The 23348-nt window shown below is 46.8% G+C and overlaps 1 protein-coding gene across 1 annotated transcript in view; it reads right to left on the minus strand.

Annotated features, from left to right (window-relative positions):
• Positions 1–2511: 2511 nt before the first annotated feature.
• The window catches only part of grip2b (glutamate receptor interacting protein 2b), a 39078-nt gene continuing 18241 nt past the window's right edge, over positions 2512–23348 (minus strand). The window contains exons 13-25 of the mRNA XM_030091673.1: positions 21515–21660; positions 20052–20132; positions 17731–17794; positions 17422–17567; positions 15575–15719; positions 12129–12268; positions 11285–11482; positions 11045–11201; positions 7808–7922; positions 6283–6463; positions 4788–4993; positions 3483–3629; positions 2512–3002 (exon numbers count right to left, since the gene is read on the minus strand). Coding sequence (XP_029947533.1) covers positions 2844–3002; positions 3483–3629; positions 4788–4993; positions 6283–6463; positions 7808–7922; positions 11045–11201; positions 11285–11482; positions 12129–12268; positions 15575–15719; positions 17422–17567; positions 17731–17794; positions 20052–20132; positions 21515–21660 — 1885 coding nt within the window. The 3' untranslated portion in view covers positions 2512–2843. The remainder of the gene's footprint in view (positions 3003–3482; positions 3630–4787; positions 4994–6282; positions 6464–7807; positions 7923–11044; positions 11202–11284; positions 11483–12128; positions 12269–15574; positions 15720–17421; positions 17568–17730; positions 17795–20051; positions 20133–21514; positions 21661–23348) is intronic.

Here is a 23348-nt window from a genome sequence, read left to right on the forward strand (position 1 = left end):
AAATGTCTAAAAACGAGTGTGAAAGACATGAGAGATGAAGGCAAGAAACCCAGAATGAGCGTCGAATCCAATCCCGTTTGGCTTCAGGACTCTGCATGGTATTAAAATCATCTTTAATTATGGAACAGAAAGTTCAGCACCAAAGCTAAAAACCTGCAGCTTCAGGTAAAAAAAGATTTAAAAAGAAGAGAAAAACAAAGTAAAAAACGTGGTGTGACCATGTGAGGATGGAGTCAAATGACTTTCACGCTCCATGTGTGAAAGTTGGCAGCCCTGGTTTGACACTTCTTCTCCACACCATTAAAATGCCTACTATTGCACAGTACTGCACATATAGGAAGACAAAAAAAATATGTGTGAAACACACACTCCTTCCCTCGGTCTCATCGCACACACTGGTCTCATTTCAGTTCATCCACAAATGGAGAACAGGAGACGAAGAAAACAAAACCCAGCAGGTTGACACAGGCTAATGGAAGTGCTTAGAAAAATCAATTAAACATTAGATTTCGTAAAATTTGTGAGTCTACACAGTCATTGTCTCTACTGGCCATAAAATTCAAGCTCCTTCCGGTTCAAACCGTCATTTGTGTTTTATCATCCGTGATTCTACTCGGCAGTTTGTCTGCATGCGATGGGGGTAGTTACGCTTTGCCCCTTTTCAGACTCACCCACAAACATAAAAATTACAACCCCCCCCCCCCCCCCCCACACACACACACACACACACACACCACACACACACACTCACACAGACACAGACACACACACACACAGACACACACACACACACTCACAGACACACACAGTGGGGTCCACCCAGTGACAGAATACCTTTGGTCGCCCCCCACCCTCACCCTGATTCTAACCGAAGCCCTGTGGGCTCCGGCTGCATTTTGGCCGTCACTAACTCAGGCCGGCCGCCACAAACGCAGCGAGCTCTCAGGGCCCAGATCCCACAAAGCGTGTAAAACCAGTGCAGACACACAGAGCTTGGTTCCACGTCTCGTCACATGTTGGCTCTGCTGTAATAAAGTCCCGCCTATATGCAGATGATACTGTTCACTATGTTTGTCATCGTCAGGCTGCGAAAGGCCTTTTTTCTCCACACAGAACCAAAAAGCAGAGGTGGTGAAGGCACACCGCTGGAAGATACTGTGTGTCACATTGTGAAACTGCTCTAACGTTTGCAGTCACGATTCCAACAACAGAGAGGATGTCGGACGTTTTATGACGAGCCTGTTTTTATTTGATCTGTTTTCATACTGGTCTGTTGTTAAAGGTGCTTTGTGTTAAAATAAAAATGTATGAACTAACATAATATCTAGATCTAAGAGGTGTTTCTTTTTGGATTTACTGAGTCAGGGCTGATGCTAAAAATGTATGGGAACCACAAAGGAAACCTTATTTTCTTCCATTTGTATCATAAAATTGACCATTTCTTCTGCTTTTGTCACTTTGTTCAAAGTAAGATTGAAATCAGCAGTTGTGAATCCTATCCAGGCGGCACAGAGCCTCGAAATCAAGCTTGGAAAAGCTTGTTTGGTGCTTGGTTTGGAAAAGGTTTGTTATGCTGTTTCATTAATCCTTCCATCAGCTGAGGAAAAACATGTCAATAAGTAAATGTGACACACAGCAGCTGGAAGTGTGAAGACGTCACTTCGAAATACATTCTGCTCTTTGATTCCGCAGTGAAATACAGTCAGGAACTCGCCGTTGTCTCAGTATTTGGCACAAAATAAAGTATTTTAATGAAAATCCCTTGAAATGCTGCAGGTAGACATTTCCCCCGGAGAGCCTCCTCGTGCGCGGTGCCTCGTTTATGGAGCACGGACCTGTTGTCGACTTCCATCTGATCAAAATCTATTCCTGCTCCTTTCTTCTTCCGGATCGCTGTGGATGACTTGGCAGCAGTAACGACTTCATGAACCTGACCTTGTAACGATGGCACTAATTCAGATGGGAATGTTAAAATGGTATCAAATATAGAAATCTGCCGCGTACGGCTGGAAAATGCCCTTTCCAGAAGAATCTCACGGTGATTGCTGAGAAGCAGCAGACCTTTAGCAGCAATGTCGACTTTTTACAGAGGCTACATCTGCTAGGTGCAGTCCCTTCATGAACCGCTGGTTTGATCTCCACTTCAGACTCATCATGTGTCCATTAAACCAGTGAACTCTGTAATCCGTGCACGGCCATTTCTTTCGCCCTCTGTCATCTCTTTTCTCTGCTGTCAATGGTTCAGAAACGATGTTGGTCAGTGAAGCAGATTCCTGTTAACGGCAGGACGACGACTAATGAACCGGCTGTTAATCCAGATGAGTTCATGTTGATGAAGATGAATTCTTCAGCTGGAACCACTTTAATATAAACCCTACATCTCTTTAAATGACCTTCCTCAATCTGCAGGTGTGTGTTTTAAGGAACAAAAATTGCTTTGGGGCCAGGATAAGTAACTGGTTGCTCGGCTTGGTCACATTGGAGCAGCACCTTGGACGTCCCGCCCGACGTCCCCGGAGCCTGAGGTATTTCTTTTTCCCTCTCTTCCTGCACTGAGGTTGTGCTTTTCTAATGATGAAACACTCTGACAGCAGCTCAAACCCAACATGAATGGGATGGGATGGTTGGAAGTGCATGCAAACGTTTGAGTCTGTCTTCCAGTTAAAGTCGTTTGGAGAGTTATTGCCAGTGAAGTGTGTGTATCTTGCCTGTGTGTGTGTGTGTGTGTGTGTGTGTGTGTGTGTGTGTGTGTGTGTGTGTCTGTGTGTGTGTGTCTGTGTCTGTGTGTGTGTGTGTGTGTGTGTGTGTGTGCGCGCAGAGTTTGACCTTTGCGTGGGAGAGTGTTACAGGTCTAGTGCATGGTCTAAAGTGTTGTTATTGTCCTCCGGGTCGTCGTTGGCCAGCGGGTTGCGGCTGATGACCAGCTCCAGGCGGTCTCCGGCCTCTGTGATGAGCGGCACGGCCAGGCAGCAGTCGAAGTCCCGCGTCCGGACGTGGTTCACCTGAGCAGCGCAAAAAACCAGCAGGAAATCAGGATGGAGCATCAGGACCTGCCGCGTGACTGAAGCCTCAGAGACGGTTTTCTGAGATTTTAGGCCTCGTTAACACGACAGCGTTTTCAAGTGCAAACAGAAAAACTTTTGTTGTGTTTTGGAGTCCATCTACACGACAACGCTGCTTCGAGCCGCTGAAAACCCAGGTTTTTGTCAGTGGTTTCCAAGGTGGACCTTCTTGAAAATTGCTAGGCTTCATTCCAACAGCACCCACTGGTGGCCCAACATCAAAACTACATCTCTTTATGCATTTCCACCAACTTTTCCAAACGTTGCCGAGCAAATGCCAAACTTTTCCAAAGCAAAAATGTAAAGATGGTGCGTTGTCACCGGGAGTGTTGCTGTGTGAACGGGGCCTTTACCGCTCGCTCTTTCAGGAAGCTCATTCATCTCCCCGGGAGTGAAAACACTCCTCCGCCCTCCGTTTACCTGCAGGATCCGATCGTAGGGTCTTAATCCGGACCGGTCGGCCGGTCCGTCCGGTCGGATCATGTTGACGTACACGCCCTTCTCCAAGAAGCCGTCCGACACGCTGAAGCCGAAGTCGTCGCTCTCTGGATCCTTTATCACCGTCACCTGCAGAAGAACACACACCGTCCTTTTACCACATTTAACTCATGAATATGTTTTTGATGGCTCATGATGTTAGCCACGGTGTTGTTCTCACCGGATCGGCCAAAAGTCAAACTGATGTATCATCCATTCGAGTCTGCTCTATTACTGTTTACGCACGTGGCACGTTTTACTGAAGCACAATGAATCAACACGAGAGCCCATCGTACAGTACGAGCACGGCGTAACGCGATACGCCCACAGGATGGAGGTCTTTATAACACCTAATGCAGGCCAGATGTTCAGCCGAGAGCTGCGGCTCACCAAGAAGCCAGGAACTGTGATATATGAATATTGTATGATCATTTAATGAGCTGGCCAGTATAAAAAAACACTGGCCAGATTCCAGCTGGTCCATCAGTTAAAACAGCCCAGGGTTTAGTTCACATTAATGGATTTTGCTCCCTGTGGGAAACGAATGGGTTTCTCAGGTCCGCCTCGACCCGTGTGTGGAGCTGTTACTGTAAATCCGAGGGGAGGTGAAGACATGTAGACGCCAGCGTACAGTGGTACGAGGGGGCCGGGCCGCCGTACTGTATTACATAACACTCTACACTGTAAAGCAAAAACAAGTCAGCTGAGCCCGGGGAATGATTAATGGCTGTGTTTTCAAGAAAATGGTCGTGAAATGGAAAAAACCCGAGGACAGATAGAAACTGCTCTCAGCCAGGGGGCTGCAGAAACAGGGAGGACCTGTGTCACTCAACTGTCGAAGAACAAACTGATTTACACATTCCCATTCATGTACGGACTGAAAAAACCCGACGGATCAGTCGAGTTTCAGAGCCTGAGGCATTGCTTGCCCTGAGAAAAATGTACACACATGATCTGTACATCAGAGAGAATGGGAGTCAGACACTTGCAATATGAGGAGATTCAACACAGAATTACCAGAAAAGAATAATTTGCCTGAATTAGAACTAAAAAACTGGAACTTAAAATCCAGAAAATGTAAAAAAAAAAAAAAAAAAAAAAAAAACTTTTTAAGAACTTTTTCATCATTTCAATGAGAAAAACATACTCTGCACAAAAAAAAAAAAACTCAGGATTTTTCCTTCTTGATTGTAGCATTGAGGCTTGAAGTCAAACCCCAGAAACGTCCTGAAGACGATCTGAACTCACTTTGTGCAGCTCCAGAGGCGTCGGAGACAGAATGCCCTGCATCTCCTCCTTGATCCGCCGGGACTCCCACGTCCTCTCCGACACCCTGAGCGAGGCCTTGGCTTTGGGCTCGTGGTGCAGGAGGGGGGACTGGCTGTCCTGGAGGATGTGGGCCCCCTGGTGCAGGTGCTCCTGGTTGAAATGGGCCTCCTCGTGCAGGTGTGCGTCTGAGTGCAACAGAAGAAAAAAACGCTGGTTTCAAAGTGTGGAGTCAGCATTATTTTACTGTTCTTTTTCATTTTTAAACCCTTTATTACGAGTGGACTGCAGAAACGGGTTTGTGTCACTCAACTGTGGAAGAACAAACTGATTTACACATTTCCTCATACGGCTTTAAAAAAACAAATAGACGGCCCACTTGGTGGGGCTGAAGACTTCAGAGCCTGGGGCTTTGTTTTCGCTGTAAAAATGTAGACAAGGTTAGATTTTCATGTGACAGAGCAAATCAGAGAATCCCCTCTCTCTATCCTCCAACCCCGACCGGAGGAGCAGGTCCACCCCTGAGCCTGGGCCTGCAGCTCTCTTCCTGTAGGAAGAGGTTTTCCCTCTTTACCATCGCCTCTGCTTCATGTCAGTAAAAGTGCCTCAAAATGACCGTGTTGTGTTTGGCACTATGTAAATAAAGCTGAATTGAATGTGTGGAAGAGTGGTGCCCAGCCCCTCTTCCTGGAGAACCCTGGTCCAGCAGGTTCCAGCCTGAGACATATAGAAAGTCTGGATGTCTCAGCCACTCTAGCGGCTGATGGAGACACACGTCGGCGGCCATATTTCTATTTTTACTTTAAAATGCATTATTCTCACGATACTCTTTAATGTCTTTAATATCTTGGACATAAAAGTAACTTTTATTACATTTAAAGCCCTCCTAATGACTTGATATAAGATTTAATTATGCTAACTTGAGATTTAATTTCACAAATACACAGAGATAGAGTGAGAGTGAACTTGAAATGAACACAAACCAAATCCATCACCACTTCAGCAAAGCAAGAGTTTGTGAGTTTGTGGAAGCTGCCTGGAGCAAGATGGCCGCCAGTGACGCCGTCCCAAATGAAGCATCTAGCCTTTGTATATTTCTAAGGTGTTAGCTCTCTCCCTGCTTCAGCACGCCTGGCAGAGAGCTGGAAACGGACCGAGCGTCTGCAGGAACAGGGTTCCCTGTGGCCACGGCAGCAGAGTTTCAGAAAAGTTGCATTGTCCTCGGTTTCACTGAAGATGGAGCCTGACCGTTTTCAAAGAGTTGCGAAATCCCGTGTTTCCATGGAAACACAGTCGGTTAATTTTTCAAAAAGTTCCACCTTGGGAGCGTTTTCAGGGATTTGAGAGACATACCAGTTTATGTGCCAGAAAGAAACCTTTAAACTGAAGGTCTGACCTCCGGCGCTCATGAACCCGAGGACCTGATGCTGCAGCAGATCGGGAGCGACAGGCGCTGGGGGGGCGGAGTGTTGGTCACCTTGGTGGAGCTGGGCCTCCTCGTGCAGGTGGGCCCCCTGGTGGAGCAGGTTCCCCTGGTGGTGCAGGAGCGAGTTCCTGCGCAGCGGGCTCATCCGGCTGTGGCTCAGGATGGGCTCGGCCGGCGGCTTGCCCACGCCGTCCACGCCCAGAGTGATGGCGGTGCCCGTCATGATGGACGCCTGCACGGACACACAAAGCCTGAGTGCACGGAGGCTCCTTTACTGAGAGTCACTGATGACACCAGTCAGGCTTCAGGTTTTCTCTTTTAAAGTGGTTTAAACTTGTTCTCACTGTCACCTCTGACTCTGGACACACCAAAGTGTTCGGCGCCGCTGATGTTTGAGGAATAAGGAGTGAGTGAAATGTGCCACCAGGTTGGATGTGATGCTGTTGTACATAAAGCTGCTTTTGGGCTACGTTCACACTGCAGGCTGAAGTGACCCAAATCCGATTGTTTTGCCCCTGTGCGACCTGGATCGGATCTTTTCATGACAGTCTGAACGACACAGATCCGATTTTTTCAAATGCGACCCAGGCCGCTTGGATATGTGGTCCTAAATCCGATACGTATCTGATCTTTTGCCATGCGACTTCAGTCTGAACGGCCAGGGCGCGTTTATCCGACCTACACGTCACGATATGGGCGCCGAAGACGTGTGTCTTACCGTGTTAAAAAAAAAGGCGCTCGCAGACGCACATAAAGGTAGTTCTTTCATCCGAAAATTATTATTGAACTCCGTAAAGCCTCTCATCACTGTCCCACCACTCCTGGCTGCGTCTCTCTGGACGGATGTTGCTGCCACTGCCCCACAAAACGCCATGGCCAAAAACTGCTAAATTCTGCAGCACCAGGACAACGGGGAGGAAAAATAATAATAATATCCACATGCGCGCTCTCTCTCTCTCTCTCCCTCTCTCTCTTTCTCTCTCACACACACACACACACACACACACACACACACACACGCACACACACACACACACACACACACGGAGCTCGGCGCGGCTGATTAGAAGCGCTGCGCTCAAATGATTGCTCAATGTTCAATTGCAAGGCGTGTTTGATCAGATCTTAAATAAATCGACGCTTGAAAAGCTACAGATTCTGTTTGTTGTTTGTGGGTTCCGCAAACACTGAAGCGCTGCTGCGTGACGTCATGTCGTCTTCTGCGCATGCGGGACACTTTTGGGTGGTGTTTAAGTTCAGACGGGAGATCACATGCAAGTCGCATTTTAATGTAAATGTGAACGAACTCGTAAAGAAATCGGATTTCACAAAAAAAATCCAAACTGAGCATTAAGCCCTGCAGTGTGAACGTAGCCTTACATTCTGAATTAAGAGCTTATGGAGTACTGACAGCTCAGAGGCTGCGTTCACAGAACTGCTACTCAGACCTGAAGAGGATGTACAGAGACCTGCGGTCTGAATCCCAAAGTAAATGAAAAACGTCCCCTGGAGAAAGAAGCGTCAGTGGAACAATCGATACATGGATCAGGTGAAAGCGGTGTGAATCGGGGCTGACCTCGATCTCCCGGAGGAGCTCGGACTGTCCGCAGGTCTCCAGGTCCTCCAGCGCCTGACACCAGAAGCTGTCGTCCGGGTCCAGCAGGATGCCGTCGGGCGGCTGGCCGATGAAGCTGCAACACAAACAGGATCTCAGCAGGTTTCCACACACAGGCGGAGGGAACGCTCCACGATCGGATGTTCCCAGCCTGTTTCTGAAGGGACGCAAATGTTTTCCACTGTCAGATAAAGCCAGATCGTTTCCCATCAAGCCAGGTATGATTACAAGAAATAAAGGAACAATGAGTTCTGTTCCTCGGAGGGTAAACTCTGGGTTCACACTCCGCCTCTTGGTGTCTGCTGTATTCTGCTCATATCACCGGCTTGGTACCCAGGCTCCTCTTCTTTCCTTCGTTTTGACGGGTTCATCCGTCTCTCTGCCCTCCTCTTTGCTTTTTGATTTTATCTCAGTGAATCCTGCAGATCAGATGTTCTCATTCAACACACTCACATCCTGAAGATCTTTTAAAACTTTTCTAAATGGATGAAACTGCTTTGGTGTAAATCAGACGTTGTTGTGCACATAACTGAAAACTCGCCCATTCTTAAAACATTAAATGCTGTCCAACAAATGCTGTCCTTAAAATCAAGAGGGATTCTCAAAACATGCTAATCACTATGGCGGGAAAATTTTATTACCTTTATCTGTCATTTATGGGTCGATGGAGGAGGGAGAAAATGTTTCACTTGTTTCTACTTGCGTATAATAATGAGCAGTTTTCCAATATAGTGGGAAGGTGTAGAATGAACACAGTTATAAATATTTGTCATTTTTTCAAGTTTTTATAGGATGTTTAACCTGTTTTGTTTCACTAATTTACATTTTCATTTAAACATTTAAAGGTGCTGTAGGCAGGATTTTGCTAGTCAATGCTAATTTTTCTGTGTTTTCTTTGGATTAAATGTTAGAGTATCCATTGATAATTAGGGGTGGGACGAGACACAAATTCCACGAGACGAGATGTCTCACGAGATTGAGTCCACGAGATGGAGACGAGACCGGGTGGGGGGTGCTGAGCTGTGCGGTACTCACATGCAGCGTCGGAGCGGCGCAGAGCGGTGCTCACACGGAGCGTCGGGGCGCCCCTTGTACGGCCACGGCACCCTCCCCTGTACACTGCGCCGCCTAGTTCGCCTATTCACGTTCAAACCGCGGCGCACAGACGACGCCATGACTGCATCTGCACTTCACGCCACTAGGTGTGCTGTTTGCATGTTCAACCTTATTTTACACAGACACCACAGAGGAAGAAGGGCGCCGCAGCGCTGCAGGCTCTCTCTGCATGTTGTTAGAAAAAGAGTGTGAGCGAGACGTGGTAAAATGTTCGTTGATGCGATGCACCGTTTTTTTCAGTAAAAGAGAAGAACTCAACGATTGTTTCCGCACATTTTCTTTACGTCGTAGCAATTAAACTGTATGACAAGTAGTTTGTGTACTCAAAAGACCAAGACTCCTTGCGGATAGAACATGCGCAGCACAGTATTTCATGTCCTTTTCGACGGGGTTTTAAATATGAATATGAGCATATTCAGGGTTTTGCACGTCTTTATATGGCTGTGCGCCGTGTAATGTATTATTCCCTCAATATTCCAGTTATTGCCTGCATATAAACGTACTCAATCTCGCGGCATTTCGATCTCGTGGGATCTCGTCCCATCCCTATTGATAATCCTTTAGGAGTGTAGCATAACTGCACTACCGCGAGGGCGCAGTGTTTCCATCTGTCTCTGTTCTGAGCTGAAAAGGAATCTGGACAGCTCCAGGTATCTTTGACCAATCAGAAAAGACCCTGAGGCTCTAACCGTGATTGGTTGTGGGGCGTTCGTTGCATGTTCTTGTGGGAGGGGCTTAACTTGCGTAAGGGCATGATATCAGAGAAAACAGGACAGGATTGGCTGTGCTGGGTTTCAAATCGCCATCTTAGATGGGTCAAATCGCCATCTTGCTTAGGTAACCCTAAGCAAGATGGCGGAGATGCGGAATCCTGCCTACAGCACCTTTAACACAAATCAAAGTGGAAAATGGATTAAGATGCAAATGAAAAGTCAGAAAAAACTTTTAAACGACAGAAACGAGTTGGAATCTTGTATAAAAACATGTAAACAACATAAAGTATCAAATGCTTGGAAAAAATGACTTATTCAAATCTAGTTTGAAATGAACATTCAGGTAATAATGACTGTTATTCCTTTGGATCAAACCCTAATAATCCTTAGATCACTTCTACAACCCAAACAATCCATTTCCCAGCCGTGGACGATGGTTTAAAGGCCGGAGCCGATTCACTGGTCTGAGATGAGGTCAGGATTGTGGGATTCTCACAGCGCTGATGCTTCCTCGTCTCTGCGGTTTCTCCGGCTGGAAAACAGACGCTGCGAGGCGAATTTACTGCTGCGGTGTGAAGCCGTTCAGTCGGAGTGTGTCGCCGCCTTGGTGAGTCGGGAGGTGAAGCCTTGTGAGGAATGGAGCGCCGGCTGCAGTTACGTAACGCCGCCGGGGGTCGAGAGCTGCGGAGGAGGGAGGACCGTCCCGTGGGACTCGTGGTGCCTTCAGGGCTGACCGCCGCCAGAGGAGATTCAAGGCTCCCCGGCGTGGAAGCATCGGCGTGGGAAACACTCCACAACATCAGAACCGGCCTCCTCTCTTCCCTCAGTCAGATGTTTTACACGCCCATGCCTTGTGTGGGCGCCGTTTAGTCCACAATTCTAAACTTCAAGGCTCCGTTGACCGACTCACTGCAAACGGCTGTCTCACGTTCATTCAAACTCAGTGAAGCTTTGCGCTGTTAGATAAATGATCGTATGTTTCTTTTCCTGAGCCTCAGATTTGGTTGTTTTTTCCATTTCATATCCGACCATTCACCTTTTAACAGTCAGAAATACTTCAAACTGCAGGAATCTTCCCTGGAGGTGTGAGTTGGTGTGAACCCGGGTCGGTTCCTACCCTGGCGGTTTGTCGGGTCGGTTCCTACCCAGGCGGTTTGTCGGGTCAGTTCCTACCCTGGCGGTTTGTCGGGTCAGTTCCTACCCTGGCGGTTTGGCGGGTCGGTTCCTACCCTGGCGGTTTGGCGGGTTGGTTCCTACCCTGGCGGTTTGGCGGGTTGGTTCCTACCCTGGCGGTTTGTCGGGTCGGTTCCTACCCTGGCGGTTTGTCGGGTCGGTTCCTACCCTGGCGGTTTGTCGGGTCGGTTCCTACCCTGGCGGTTTGTCCCAGTCGTCCTCACTGAAGCCTCCGTCGCTGAAGGGGTAGTTCTTCCTGCGGCCAGGAGGGGGCGTGCTGCTGCGCTGCTGCTTGGCGCTGCGCCACTCGTGCGGGTGGAGGGCGATGCCGGCTGCTTGGTGGCTGTAGGTGCCTGCAGGAGGACGGACGGATGTCAGAGTGTGAGCGGAGAAGAGAGAACGGTTCCATCGCGGTCCCGGTCCGGACCAGACCCACCCTGGCTGCCGTAGCCGGCGTCCATCCCCGATCCGTCCCAGGAGTCCATGGCGGAGTCCACGCTGGGGATGGTGGTGGAGTACAGCTCCGACAGCTTGTTGGTCTGCTGGCTGTCCGTCAGGTCGTCCTCCTCCGTGTCGCTCAGGTCGTTTTCCGTCGTGTCCTCGGCCTCGGCCGCCGCTTTCCTCTCCTCCATGTCTGAGACGGAATTCGAACAAAACAGAGGTGAAAACAGTCAGAATTAATTTATCTATCATTAAATAGAAGAAGATACATCCAGATAAGATGAGGAAATCTTGGGGAAATTCACAGTGACCTCTCAGAAATCGGACATTTTATCGGTGTTCTAGCTTTCAGTCATTATTTTCTGAATTTGTACGCCGCTGGTCTGTGGACACCAGGGATGAAATAATTGATGTTTTAACTAACAAATCACCCTTTTTCTTCCTAATGATGACTAATTAAAGTTTTTTCTTCATGTTTAAAATTCTTTGTGTTGATTCTGAAAAGCACGCATGGTGCCGGAAACATCGCAGATCGGTCAGTCTGTGAAACCCTGATAAAGACAAAACCTGACAGAAACACTGAAACCCTCACATTACAAGCTTCACAGCTATTTTCTTACATTACAGACATCATAAAGTCAAACTACAGGGACACATTATACACATATTGTGGATGAAGAAGCACAAAAACAAAAAGATTGTGCTTGAGTATTATACAGAAGAACAGAAATCGGCAGCTCCTCCTGAGGAATCTGCTCCAAATGGCCTGGTCTCCCTTCAAAATGACGTTTCTGATTCAGAGCGGTAACTTCCCAGTGAATGGAGGCTGAAACACTCACTGTCGAGCTGTTTCTTGATCTTGAGCGTGACCGTCTCTCCGGCCATCTGCAGGAGGTGGATGGCTTCGCTCAGCGGCTTCCCTTTGAGGCTGACGCTGTTGATGGCCAGGATGCGGTCGCCCACGTGGATCGCCCCGGTCCTGAACACACACGAACACACACATCAACCTCCAGACCATTGCAGTGACTTTCCACTATGTCAAGTTGGTTTGGAGCCATAAAGAACATCCAACCTTCAGAATGAGGCGAATGCAGCTCATCCGGTTTCAGTTATAGTTTTGATTCACAAACAAAAACCATATGTTAGGATACATGCATGGAGTTTCAACGACAGTTCAGAATAATGAAAGTTTCAACACTTTTAACCAGTTTTCTTACCTGATTTTGACAGTTCTGCGCCTCTTTTTAAGCTTTCTTGTTGACAATTTTAAAACGTAGCTGTTTTAGCCATTTTACCTGGTTTTTTTTCTAACCATGATAAAAAAAAATGTTTCTTTTACCCAATTTCTTGTGGTTTGAGCTATTTTTCCAAATTTTACCTCTACCTTTTTTTTAATTTTTAATTTACAGTAATACCATTTGAACCAAAATTGTCAAATCCTTTTGAATATAATTGTGGTGTGTAACTATAATAAAGTAACTTAATTGTTTATTCAGGTTTCATGTTGTGAATTCTTCATGGAGCCGCTACAGAGGGACTAAAGACTGGCTCCAGAGCCGCATGTTGAACACCCCTGATCTAGGCGAACGGAGAACAAAAACAGAACAAAAATGAATTATTATTGAGACATAACATCCAGTCGCTGCATTAACCAGGAAATTAGAAAGCTGAAATGTTTTTTTGTTGCTGCATCAGCAGGAAAAACGACTCCGGGAACGTCTCCGGCGGTGGAAACGAGTGAAATCCATTTACCATTTACTATTTAAGTGCATGGAGAAGATCAAATGGAGAAAGCAGGATAACAATTAGGCCTGTTAAACCAAACGAATCTCATGACTCATCTGGATTCAGACGAAAGAACAGCGAACGCATGGGCGGAGTCTTTCAACCACACGCCCAAACTTCCAGGCCTATTAATGACCAATCAGACCCAGAGAGATGAGAGCCGAGGTCAGGGCTTCTGAAATTAATAGCTGGAATTACTCGGCTGCTTTGACACAACTCAATCTCTGGAGGAGATAAAGAGACGAGGCAGGGCGGCGTGGACGGCCGCACAGCTGTGGCCACGCCGCCGTTCTCCTCCGGTTATTTATAGACGGCTTTTAGCCAGCAGGTCGGCGGCAGAGTGCTTTATCGACTGGGTTCACCAGAGGAGACGGAACGTTACATCACACACGCCAGGAAATGGGGCACTGCGCACGTGTGTGTGTGTGTGTGTTCAGGAATCACAGCAGCGTTTCAGAAAAGTTGTGTTTTCCACATTTACATGGAGATGGAGTCAGTGCGTTTTCAGTGACTCTGAGCGCCGTTGCCGTGGAAACGGAACCCCAAAACATGACAAAGGCTTTCAGCTGAAAACACTGTCGAGCAGATGAAGCCTGAAATGTTTGGCTAAATGACACCATTTTTGTTTTCCACTGTTAATGCTTCCAACGGCACTGACTTGCAGCTGGCGCGCTAACGACATCGCTATCGTTTCTGCTGTTTCAATGGAAACAGACAATGTCAATATAAATGCAAACTTCTCTGAAAAGTAAACACCGAAACGAGTGTTTTCTCTTTAAATGTTTTCATATAAACGAGGCCTCGGTCTGAAAGTGCCAAACTTCTAAAGTACACGCCGGTGTCAGCGGAGACTCAACACTGCCACCCGGTGGACAGCAGAGGAACGTCCGTCCCACATGGAGCGCCTGAAGGTTTGAATTCAGGCTGCTGTCTCAACTCGTGCTTCTCAGCTCATGTTTCTCTTTATCTCTTCTGTCATCACTTCGTTTCAGCTGGCACCTGCTGCACACTGGCCTGCAAAAGGCCCCGATTCACCGCCCCGGGCCGCCGCCATCGCCGCCGCCGCTGCTATTTTCCCTAAAAAGGCTCTTACCACAGGAGGGGAAGGCTCCTTCAGGCTTTGGCTTCAGTCTCAGCATGAGTTTCCATGAAGCACGGAGGAGATTTATTCTATGGCTTTAACCCTTTATGAGAAAAACGACTGGGAATGGAACGCTACGACTCAAACTCCAACAAATTGTAGAACAGGGGTGTTCAACCTGCGGCTCTGGAGCCACATGTGGCTCTTTAGTCCCTCTGTAGCGGCTCCATGAAGCCAAAACATTCAACTTATTTTTAAATTATTATATGATCCGTCACTCTTGGTTCAAAAGGGATTCAAAAAAGGTTCAAGTAAAATTGGGAAAAATTGTAAAACCACAAGAAATGAGGAAAAATGATAGAACAGCTTAAAAACCTGAAATGTCTCCAATTTCAAACATAAGAAATTTAAATATGGCAGAAAAAACATTAAACAAACACTGTTTAAAAAGAGATAAAATGAATAAAATTTCAAAACTGTCAACAAATCAAGCCTGAAAAGAACAAAACTATTAAAATCAGGAACAAAAACAGGTTCAGTGTAATAAAATGTTCACTATTCTGAACTGTAGTTAAAACTTCATAAGTACATAATCAGATCTAGTTTCTGTTTGTTCATCAAAACCAAGACTGTAACTTCCTGAGCTGCATTCGCCTCATTTTAATGGTTAAATGTTCTTTTTGGCTCCTGAACTGCTGGATTTGATATAAGTTCAATAAAATGACTCTTTTGGTCTTAAAGGTTGCAGAACCCTGTTCTAGAAATATAACAAAAGATAGACAGATAGATTTGTCTTTGACCTAGTGTGGTTTGGGATTGTAAATTGTCGGATATCACAGTTAAGGAGATTGTTGGCTCAGTTTTCGGTTTTAAGCCAGCCTCCAGTCGCGGCCATCGAGCCGGAAAATTAAGAAAACTCACTAAAAGTAGAACAACTGAGAAACCTGCAGCTGCAGAGCCTCTTCCTCTGCAGCAGAGTGGCAACCTAGATTCCCAAGAAAGGACAGAGCAAGAGAGTGTGTGTGTGTGTGTGTGTGTGTGTGTGTGTTCTTGTATTTCTATCCTTGTCGGGGCCAAATGTCCCCACAAGGATAGCAAAACGTGGAACGACGTGCCTTGTGGGGACCTTTTTCTGGTCCTAAGTAGGAGAAACAGTGTTTTCTTGACCATGTTGTTGTTACTGAAAAAAGTAAAAGTGCAAAAACATTTCTTTAGGGTTAGGCTTTGTTGTGGTGTGGGTTAGGGTTAGGGTAAGGGTCAGGGTTAGGGGCTAGACATGAATGGGAGTCAATGGACGGTCCCCACAAGGATAGAAATACAAGACTGTGTGTGTGTGTGTGTGTGTGTGTGTGTGTGTGTGTGTGTGTGTGTGTGTGTGTGTGTGTGTGTGTGTGTGTGTGTGTGTGTGTGTGTGCGCACCTCTCGGCCAGGCCTCTCTTGGTCAGGCCGGATATGGTGATGGGGTCAAAGGGCTCCTCGGTGCCTGAGATGGTAATCCCCAGAGGGCCTCCGTAGCGCTTCAGCTCCACGGTGTAGATAATGCTGCCTGACGTCTCCTGCTCGTCTGAGACACACACACACACACACACACACACACACACACACACACACACACACACACACACACACACACACACACACACACCAATAACAGAGCAGATGAAAAATAGAAGTTTCTTATGAGCGCTCACTTCCTCAAACTTCCTTCTATCTCCAAGGCAGCCTAAATTCAGTAACGCTGAATTTTGCCTCACACACACACACACACACACACACACACACACACACACACACACACACACACACACACACGTATCACTCTAATGAATCGATACCCAGACATAGACGCTCTTTGCAAACACTTGAGATTCACTTGGCCACATGCACGCACGCACGCACGCACGCACGCACGCACGCACGCACGCACGCACACACACACACACACACACACACACACACACACACACACACACACACACACGTCACCTGCTCATTCGAAAAGCACAAACACAAACACACTCCATCCAGAAGTGGGTCAGAACTCTTAAGGAGGAAGATGCAGTTTCCATGGTAACCCAGGCAAAGACTGCCTCGTCATCAAATGCCATGAACCCATCAGTTCTACTCATTATGGCTCGTGTGTGTGTGTGTGTGTGTGTGTGTGTGTGTGTGTGTGTGTGTGTGTGAGTGTGTGTGTTTGTTTAAGTGTGTGTGCGTGTGTGTGTGTGTGTGTGTGTGTGTATGAATAAAGCCTCATAATCTGTATGATTACGTAATCCCTCTGCGAGTCCCAGATTAATCGTTTATAAAATATTTATCTCCATATTTGTTTACATGCGAAGCTCAATGGTGAAGATGGTGAGGATGATGAGTGTGTACTTAACTTACACATTTCCATAAAGCACGTGTGTAAGGCGTGTGTGCGTGTGTGCGTGTGTGTGTGTGTGTATGTGTGTGTGTGTGTGCTCTATAACTGGATTATGGCTGAGATTATTTCGCTGCGTTAGCAGGAAACCATCCATTCATCCATATCTGCCTCTCCGTCTGTCTGAATGTGTTTATTTGATGTGTTGGTTTTGGTTTTACCAGGTTGTCTCTTGGTTTTAAAGAGCTGTGCTTCAGCTGAGTTTCCTGCTGCTGTTTGAGTCATGTAGTTACAGACAACATCACCACCTTGTGGCCAAACTCTGTCAATGCAGTCGTCTCTTTGTTTTTTGTCTTTTCTTTTTTTTAATGTTTGCACCACGTGAGAAATCTCACCAAGCAGCATCTCCACTGTGACCAGCCTCAGCAGACAGATGTGCGTCTCCTGCTGTTTCAGGTGGAATTGTTGGTTTTTCTTGGTAAAAGTTATGACTGAGATGTATTTGACGCCACAGAAATAAAATTCACTCATTCATTTTCCGAGCCGCTTGTCCTCTTCAGGGTCGCGGGGCTCAGAGCCAAGGCCAGATTCATGTGGGCGGCGACAAATTAAAATAAACTGAACTGAATGTTACAGTTAAAAAAGAGGCTTTTGCTGGTAAATAAATAAAACCGGAAATTTGAGTGAATGTGAGAGTTTAAATGCACGTCAGTCGACCAACCAACCGAGATCATAATGTAAAGTAACCGTGTTCAATCATGTAAAAACATGTTCATCAGCAACTCTGTACTTTATGAGAAAAAAAAAAGCCCGAATAAACTAATCCATAGCAATACTTTTCAAATATTATATGGAATAAGTCCAAGGTGCCGTCAGTAATATTCCGTCCTGGGAGACTGACCGGAGTTGTCCTCGTCTTTGCGGATCTTCAGCTTGACCAGCTCCTCGCACTGCTGCAGGATCTGCTCGGCGTCATCTCGGGAGCAGTTCTCCAGCCGGATGTTGTCGATGGCCAGCAGCTTGTCTCCGGGCTCCAGCGTTCCTGTTCTGGAGGAGGGAGGCGGGAAAAGCATCCAGGGTCAGGGTCAGAGGTCACTACAGTCATATGAGGAGTTTCGGTGTTTTGCTTCCATCTGATCTGGAAATAAAACACAGTGTTTACAGTTCAGATGATTTACCTGAAAGAGTCAAATGGCAGAGACTCTGTTACCTGTGAGCCATGCTTCCCTTCTTGATGTCAGAGATGATGAGCGGCTCTCCTGACTTCTTACTGGCTGTGGAGCAAAATGAAACAAGGATCTGAACAGGAAGCAGCAGCACTAAAGGAAAAATAACGATCATATCGAATCCATCTTTCTGAACCGCTTCACTCAGAATCTCTATGAGTCTGGTTTAGTCCGATCTTATAGGAAGATTTTCTATTAGAATGATGGACATGAGTCAGTGAAGTTTGATTTAAAAAACTGTTTCTAAAAAAGTTTTTGCAGCAGTGTATTCTGGGATTTCTGATAGAAATGGGAGAACTAATTAAAAAAAAAACATTACTGACAGTAATTAGGACTGTTTAAAGTATCACAACTGTTCAAAACATCAACGTTCAAGTCAAGAAAACAGATTTAGGTTCCACTTAATTAAATTCCAATTGGAAATAAAGACACAGATAATAAGAGGTAAAGAGGAAAGCTTGATAATAAATAGACAAAAGCAGAAGCATCATAAGTTTATCAGTTTATTAAATTATTAAAAATGCCAGAATAGTAGAAGCAGTAGTAATTTGATAAAAACCATATTTTTTGCTCCTTGTGTTTTATAAATAACCTCATTTCAAACACAATGAGACTGAGGCTGTTTGAGCTGCTGTTCACACACACTCTCAGAAGATGGCGCCATCACACTGCTCGTCCCTCAGCTGCAGCTCCTCCACCTTCCTCTCATGAACTCCCTCAATCAGCAGCTTCACACTGAAACGAGGCGTTTCTGCCGGAAACGGCCGGAGGACGGGCGCCGGCCGTGACAAACCACGAGAAGCGCCGACCTGAGCCAGACGGCCCGACCGGAGGCGGTTCACCAGCCGGGGAGGAGGAACGGTCCGCCGTGCTGTCCGCTCAGCCAGGGCCCGTTTAGGACGACCTCCAGTGAAAAGGTCAAGCTTTCAGTGATCGGCGCTCACACACTGAGCACACAGACACACACACACACACACACCACAGGTCTGAGTGGATTCATCTAACAGAAGATCCCTGCTCTGCTGCTGCATCTGTTCTCGAGTCAGTCGGGTTCAAACATCTTGACTTGGTGAGATTTTCCCATGATGCTTTGCAGAACCGGTTTCATTTTCAGTTCCCTGTGTTGATCCAGAGGCTCCAAGTCGATGCTCCCCGCTTCAGTTTCAACAACTAGAAACTACAACTACATGACTCATGCAGCCGCCATGCATGATGCTGCCCCCGCCATGCCCGGTCTGGGGTCCTCACTGCTGCCTCCTGGGCCGGTTCTCCCCTGGAACCGCTGTGTTTATCCTGACGTGTTTCCTGGTTCATCTCCTTCCCTGGAGTCTCTCATTTTCCAAAAGAAAGTTCAGATGATGGAAGACTGTTTGTACGGAGAGACTGCAGAGTGGAAAATGTGTCGGGGTCAGCAGTTCACCGCCACGAGTCCCTGAGGCTGAAACTAACGCTGTATAAACAGAGTCTGCAGGACACACACACACACACACACACACACACACACACACACACACACACACACACACACACACACACACACACACTCGGAACAACTAAATATTTAATGTTTTCTCGTCACTAATGACACTGAATGATTTAAAAGCGGCGCCATGCTCACACTGCAGACTGGACACTGTATGATTACACCTCTAAACCAGGGTGTCAAACATAAGGCCCGTGGGCCAAAACCCTTCCTTCCTACCTTCAACAGATGTTTTCATGAACATCAGTTTCATTGTGAGATTTGAGTCATTTGCAATCCTCATTTTTTTTCTTTCTAATATTGAGGTTTTCTTCTGGTATGCTCTGCATCACAACTGAGAAGATCTTGAAAGTTTAAATTTCCAGGTTATTCCATCTGTTTCACCGGTCCAGTCCTCTCAGGAGGAAACTGGACTGCATGCAGCCTCTGAACTGACCGGGACAATTTAAAAAAGTTCCAGTTATAGTCAGTGATAGTCCCAGGTATGATACGGTAAACATTGTTTTTAGTGTTAGTGCTTAAGTGTGAAGCTAGTAGAAATGTACGTATTTCAGAAAGAGGTTTGAACCGAGCGGGACGTAAAACTCAGAAACAGTGAAACTCCTCAGAATCATGAGAGCAGGTTGCTTTACCATCCAGTCAGTGTGAGCTGTGCTTTAGAGCCCAGAATGGCTCAGTATTTACAAGAAACGCACGCTTGTGTGTGTGTGTGTGTGTGTGTGTGTGTGTGTGTGTGTGTGTGTGTGTGTGTGTGTGTGTGTGTGGTCTGTGGGATTTTAAACAACCCACAGATGATGTGTGTGTGAGACACTGGGCTCTTACCACTGATGGTGATCCCCAGCTCCACTCCTCTCTTCTTGGGCAGCTTGACGTGGAAAGTCCCACTACTGGGCACCACGGACTCTGAAACACACACAAAGCAAAACAAATCTTTTGTTTTCGTCCAGCTTAACATGTGTGATTACAAGGCTTTCAGCTCGACTCTCCATTGTTCTTCTTGAGACTCCAAATCCGCTGTGAGGGCAGCTTCACATCCCGACGAGAGGCGAGAGGAAACAGCTGCTGCTGCTAAACACTGTCCAATTAGACATAGTGATTTAAAGATCCTTCAATAGCTCTGGATGGAGGGATGATGGAGGGATGGATGGATGAATGGATGGATGGGGGATGGATGGATGATAGATGATGGATGTGGGTATGGATGGATAGATGGAGGGATTATTCCTGGGGGATGGAACAGATGGAGGGAATGCAAAAATAAGTCATAAAATATAGTGAATATACCAATAAAGCCAAAAGTACACAAAATGTAAAGAAATTGTCCTCCAGCTTAACTTTCAATAAACTTTTCTATATTCGGTTGATAAAATTTAACAGCCGTCATCCGTTTTTCTTGGAACTTTTTGAAAACATTCTGACTGTGTCTCCATGGAAACAGGAGGAAACAGCAACACCGCATGCGCACCATGCTCGCAGTCACCAGTGCACATGTTCAGAGGATGAAGAGTAACAGATTCTCCTGGTTTTGGTAGTTTTTGAGTTGACAGTCACCGCAATAACAATCCAGCCTGGTGTTCTGTCCAAGAGTGTCTGAGCTCCATTCTTAATGTCTACAGTGTATTGTTCTCTGCGTTCTCCACTGTTCATGCTTCTCTGTCTGATTTGTTTCATTATAAAAGCTAAAAGCGCCAAATCGAGATTTGAAACTGAAAATCAGCGGCCAGACGTTGTGCTTTCCTAATATTTTTGGACTATTTTCTGAAGGATTTCAATCACAAAGTGGTTCGTCAGCTGCAGTGAAGCTTTCTCTTCTAATAATTGTCCCAAAGTCAGAATTGGAAAGTAGTTAGAAAACCAGCCGGCTCTCTCCAGACTGCTCCCCTTAAAATCATTAAATGCTGGAAAACTGCTAAATCCCTCCAAAACAAGCGTCGCCCGGGTTTTGACTCCGGAAGCTTCTGCAGTCTGACAGACTTTCTGGTCTCTGCTGCAGTCGGAGCTGAAGTCGATGGTCCGGGAGTTGAACCGGGAGCACTTTCCATGAGGTTAAAAGCATGCTGATGGGGCCGTCCCCCGCGGTAAAGAGCGCCAATTATCCCGCCCAGCCCGGCATGCTCTCACGCCACTTTCTGCAAATGTTGATGGAACTGAAAGCAGACTGTGGAATTCTACTGGAATTCAGTGGCGTTCAGTGGGAACGCCACTGAAAGCCGTCCACTGAGCGTACAGAACCGTCCACCCGGACCTCCCAGCAGCGGGTTTCGTTCTCGGGTTTCTGAACGAACCTGCGACGTCGAACTCGATCTCCAGCGACACCTTGTTGGTCAGCGCCGCGTCCCGGAGCAGCTGGTTGGCCTCCTCCAGCGTCCCGTCCTCCGTGGGGATCCCGTTGATGGACAGCAGGCGGTCCCCCACCTGCAGCAGGCCGCACCTGCAAGGACAGTTACCACGGCGACGTCAGGAGAGCCGGGATGCTCACGGCTGCAGCTGTGCGGTCGGATTTTCCATAAACGGTGATAAATCGAGCCTTGCTTCGTCACTGTTGTATATTAAATGATCGTTTTGTGAACATGAAAATGCTTAAGTGTCACAATTTAGAGGATCTGAATGAGCTCTCTGAAAGAGGGCCCCGAAATAAATCAGGACATCGGTCGTATCTGGATGGCTGAAAACCGCCGGCGCCACGTCTCTTCGCGAGCAAATCTCAGAAACAGTGAAAGTATCTCACACTCTGACCAAACACCTGTTAATCAAAGTCATGCTGGTGAAAGCAAAGGCTTGATAGCTGTTTTTTAGAGAAGTGATTTCCAATAAATTCAGTATGTGACTGAGTTTTGTCTTGAAGTTAGTTTCTCATTGGAATCTCCATTGACCTCAAGCTACAGCTGAACACTGGAACATGCTGCGTGTAACAAACCTGACGTGTTTGTGACTTCAGATTCCTCAATTCTCCTATCAACATCCAGTTTTTATCAAAGACATGCAGCTTGATTTTTGAGCATCTACTAAAATGTCATGTTTTATTGCAATCGGACGCCGGATTTCAGACGATTTCATGTTTTTCATTCTGCAGTCTGGAAACGCCTGACATGAGGAGTCACTCAACACAGATTTCCCAACAGGAAGGAGTCAGAAGCTGCAGTTCTGTAAGGTGAGATGAGCAGGAATGCAAAGGGAAATGTCAGATTCTGATCTGGACTTGTAAAAGCAGCTGCTGTCCTGTAATCAGATTACTGCATTACATGACAAACACTCTCACCGAAGTGGGGACAGACGATGGACTAATCACCAGGCTTCATGAAGTAAAACCTCCTTTCTTAGCCAGACTGTGACTGGTTGTGTCTATAAAAGCTGGGATTTAATGAAATGATCCATCGATCAGTCCCTGAAGCTTTATCTGATCCCCGCAGGTCGACATCCATCACAGGACAAACACACTCAGACAGAGAGACGCGATCCGTCTCTCCTCCTGGCAGCGCTCCACAAGTGTGAATGATTTGCCCAAAAAGTTCCAGAGAAGCCAAACGAACTCTCCCATCAACGAGCGAAAGGAAGGGCCTGAAAGTATTACTGCTGGTGCTCAGCATCGGCAGGCGGGTGAAGTTTGGCACTCGTACTTTAAAAAAGCGGTATTGGTGCATCTTAAACAGAAACTATGTGGTACCTTCAAAAATACCTGAAGTGTTGAATGAAATCCTGAAAGAACTGAGTTTAAAAAGAAAAAAAAAAATCCCCAGATTGAGTCAAAGTGTTTCTGAAGCCATTTCACGGTCCGACCCCCCGAGGTTCTTCAAAGCAGAAACACACCAAGGTTCCAGGAACCATCCAGACATGATCAGCAGCTCCCCGCAGCGTGCACGCTCACGCTCGCGCTCGCCATCACGCTAACGCACTCCGTCACTCCTCAGCGCCGGTTTGTGTCACTATTTTCAGAGGCGGTTTGGATTTGATTACCCTCCAGGTCAGAACGCTCCCAGAGGGCGAGGAGAAGAAGAAAGACTGGCGCAGGAGGAGTGACGGTGCGACGCCTGCCTGCCTGGCTCGTTTCCCTTTCTTCTGATTCATTCTGCACAGACAGACGACAGGAAGACCCCCCGCTGAGCCGCACCTCTCAGTATT

Source organism: Salarias fasciatus, chromosome 5 (assembly GCF_902148845.1).
Source record: "Salarias fasciatus chromosome 5, fSalaFa1.1, whole genome shotgun sequence".
NCBI lineage: Eukaryota > Metazoa > Chordata > Actinopteri > Blenniiformes > Blenniidae > Salarias > Salarias fasciatus.